General features: G+C 42.0%; 1 protein-coding gene across 1 annotated transcript; it reads left to right on the top strand.

The window, feature by feature from the left end:
* Positions 1 to 118: 118 nt before the first annotated feature.
* Positions 119 to 1,358, top strand: LOC106819255 (the record flags this gene model as incomplete). The annotated part of the gene is made up of 3 exons (XM_014823900.1): positions 119 to 274; positions 700 to 915; positions 1,243 to 1,358. Coding segments are annotated over 3 exons (488 nt in total), but the record flags the coding sequence as incomplete, so codon positions are not given.
* Positions 1,359 to 3,599: the final 2,241 nt, after the last annotated feature.

Genomic DNA, 3,599 nt, shown 5'->3' with positions numbered 1-3,599 from the left:
AATGCCGTATCATTTTAATGACCCGTTTTGTTTAAAATATGTTGCAGCATAAAGCTATTAGGATGTTAATTTGCGGTGATACTTTAATCGTCTCGTCGTTGTTTTATCGTGCGTCTAGTGGTTCCATTCAACCCTTGTCGCCAAGGCGGGGAACCCTTAAGACGAGGCACACAGGAGGTGACGTGTTCCCGGGCCAGACGCTGTCCACAGGGCTACGACTGCAATACTGACATAGCTGACAGAGCTGCAGTCTGCTGTCCCACTGCTAGCCCTGGTAAGCACGCCAGCATGTAATATCGATATTACATGTAACGAGAATATGGTTCAAGACATAATATGACATAATATGATTATACACATCGTCACAAATGCAGGCTCATCTAAGTATAGACACACGGGTACGCACACCTACGCATGCACGCATGCACGCATGCACCCGCACGCGCACGCGCACGCACACACAAACACGCACACACGCACGCACACACGTGCGCGCGCACGCGCACGCACACACACACGCACACAAATACACACACACGCGCGCGCGCGCGTGCACACATCGTTAGGGTGCCAGAAATCGCGTATCTACAACAAGCAATGAATATACTGCCGTACCCCCGTGAATTGTTTTGCGTGACAGACTCGGCTAAACTTCTATCTTCGATACATTATAATCTGGCTTTCCATGTTGGCTTCCAGCTCTCCGTATCACCGGCATAGAGCAGCCTGGAGTTCGCGACGTTGGCACACAGACAGGCAAGTGTCCAGATCTGTCCGCTCTGTTCTTCTGCCCGACAACGAAACCTTGCAACAGGGACCACGAATGTGACGTTGGCCAACGTTGCTGTATCGGTCCTACTGCCTGCAGAGGCCAGACCATCTGCGTAGATGCAGAGCCGGAAGGTGGCAGACCAGGTAAGCGTAGCGCCATCTTTTGAGTGTATTGTGAAATTACCGTAGTAGGTGTGGTGCAATGAATTAGTGATATAGCGGGTAACATTCAGGTGAAGAAGTTTCAGTAACTACCAGTCGCTTCACGCACTATTTTCTAACTCCGCTTCCTATTTTGTTTCTATTAATTAAGATACAATGGTTATAACAAGTAGTTGTTTCATGAGTCTAATGATTGCATAATGCTGTATAATTTTAATGACCCGTTTTATTTAAAATATGGTTGCAGCATAAAGCTACTAGAATGTTCGCGGTAGTAATATAACCTTCACTGTTTTATCGTGCGTCTAGTGGTTCCATTCAACCCTTGTCGCCAAGGCGGGGAACCCTTAAGACGAAGGCGCCACAGGGATGCGCACGGTCCGGGTGACGGTGTTCCGGGCCAGACCGCTTGTCCACAGGGCTAGGCTACGCTGCAAATACTGACATAGCTGACAGAAGCCTTGCCAGTCTGCCTGCTTCTCCCACTGCGCTAGCCCTGGTTAAGCAAGTCCACCGCGTGCACCGTAAAATTGGCCTTCTCGTTATGTATTGTAGTAATTAATATGTATTCAGGAGTGACTAATAATAGATTATTAGATCGATTATTGTTAGATTATAGACTAAGTTTCGATTATAGTTTAATTATATATATTATTATAGATTATATATTAGAGATAATATTTTTAGAGATATATATATTTATTAGAGATATATGTTAGATTTTATATATATAGAGATTATATATAAAGATTATTATAGATTATTAGCATTGGGTATAGATAGATTATATCTATTAATAGATCGATATCATTAGATTCACTCCGTAATGTAATAGGTATCTGTCTACTGCCTGGTTAAGAAGCGCCACCAGTCAATATATCTGCGAGCATTCAATGGTATTGCGCGGTATTTTTGCTTGAAGTTTTTTTACACGACGTTACTACGTTATATTGCTGCGAATTTAATTGACAAATCGCCGCTAATTTTCACACTTCTTCTCTATATGTACCATAGAAAATAATAGATAGTTATTCTACTAGTGATCTCAAATTATGATACGTTTCTATTGGTACGGCCACGAGGCCCAGGCCCAACTCGCTAGAGGAAGTCGTCAGTTTGAGGAGAGTCCAGGCGGGTGCTCAGTCCAGTAGGAGTATTCCGTCTGTTTCTTCGGAACAGACAGCGTTGCGTAGAAGAGGGTTACACGTGTATCTCGCAAAAAGCAGCCCGGAATACCAGGAGTCTGCTGTCCATCGACCTTTAACAATGGTAAACGCTGCAGCTCTTTTATACAAGTGATTACGTCACCCGTACCCAATTAATATAATAAAAATAAATACGTATTGTTTGCGGTGGCACTTTTTTCACAAAAATCATAAGTAAGTCTGTCAACACTTTTATGCGCCGTTTGAACGTTAAATTGCTGAATTATATTCAATATTTTACCTTATATTGTTCGATATGCTTTAACACTTCACCGACTCCGGTGATGACTTCGATACATTAGGGCCGCATAGCAAGCGCAATTAATGGTCAGGGAAGCATAATAATACCCCCAGGAGTAGCGATAATAGGGAATCTCCCTATTGAATACGAGGACTCATAATAGTGGTTCCTATTATCTACTCTCCTGATAATATGCAAATCGTCCAGTGTGTTTTGTTTTTAGGATTGTTTTACTATTCGACAGAGCACCCAGAGCAAACAAATTCTTCTATCAGGTTAAGAATTTGACCGCCCGAGTCTAACGTTTAGTCCCCAATTAAACGTTCTTACTTTTAATGTTAAAAAAACAATGGCAAACAAAAAGTCTTTACAAATTTTCAACCATAGAAAAATTCGAAGCTGGTGAGGGTGACGCCGACGTATGGGGGGGGGTTGTAAGGGGTCAATTTAAAGAATGCACCATCCTAATCCGCAACCCACCTCTGTTGTACATTTTCGCATCCAACATCTTTTTTATCGATAGTATTTCCCTAATTTATTATTTAGAGCCATTGCTCATGATCTAAATTCTTATTTCGTTTCTTCGCCTTCACTTCCCGCTATCACCATACAGATTAGTAAATTGCAATCAGCGTTACTAGTTCTATATATGGCATTGCTTTATAAGTTATACTCTTTCACTAGTGCACGCTCTGTTATTTATTGTTTTTTTATGCTGCGTATTAGCAAGAGTACAGGGCTGGTAATTATTTTAGTTATTCATACTGCCGGTGCATCAGCTCCGATCTGTTGGAATATTAACCCGTCGTCCTTATTAACATTTAGCTTCGCAATAGTACATACTATGTAATGTATTCGGAAATCAATCAACGTCGTTTATGGTCGTGTCTGTAATCTGTCTCTCCGCAACGAAATATGCCCAAGTTTTGAAGTAATATCCGCTATTACATTAGATGCACTGTGGTCGTGGACCATTCGCAGTGGTTATCCGCACCGGTTGGAGCGTATTTTTTATACACCATACTGCGCATCTTATACTTTAGTTATACCGCAGCGTCACGCCTTACCTGGTGCAGATCTAATCTTTCCTTATAACATTTGTTAAAAACAATTCCAATATTTGTCTCGTTTAATTTTTACCGCAAGATACCCATTTCAATCCGTATCAACCGCCTACATCGCGTTTCTATGCTGGTTCGATTTTCCGACAAGATGCTTGC

The sequence above is a fragment of the Priapulus caudatus genome, unplaced genomic scaffold (assembly GCF_000485595.1).
Source record: "Priapulus caudatus unplaced genomic scaffold, Priapulus_caudatus-5.0.1 Scaffold3047, whole genome shotgun sequence".
Taxonomy (NCBI): domain Eukaryota; kingdom Metazoa; phylum Priapulida; class Priapulimorpha; order Priapulimorphida; family Priapulidae; genus Priapulus; species Priapulus caudatus.
Note: the sequence above shows the minus strand (reverse complement) of the source record. Positions and strands in the feature narration are given on the sequence as shown.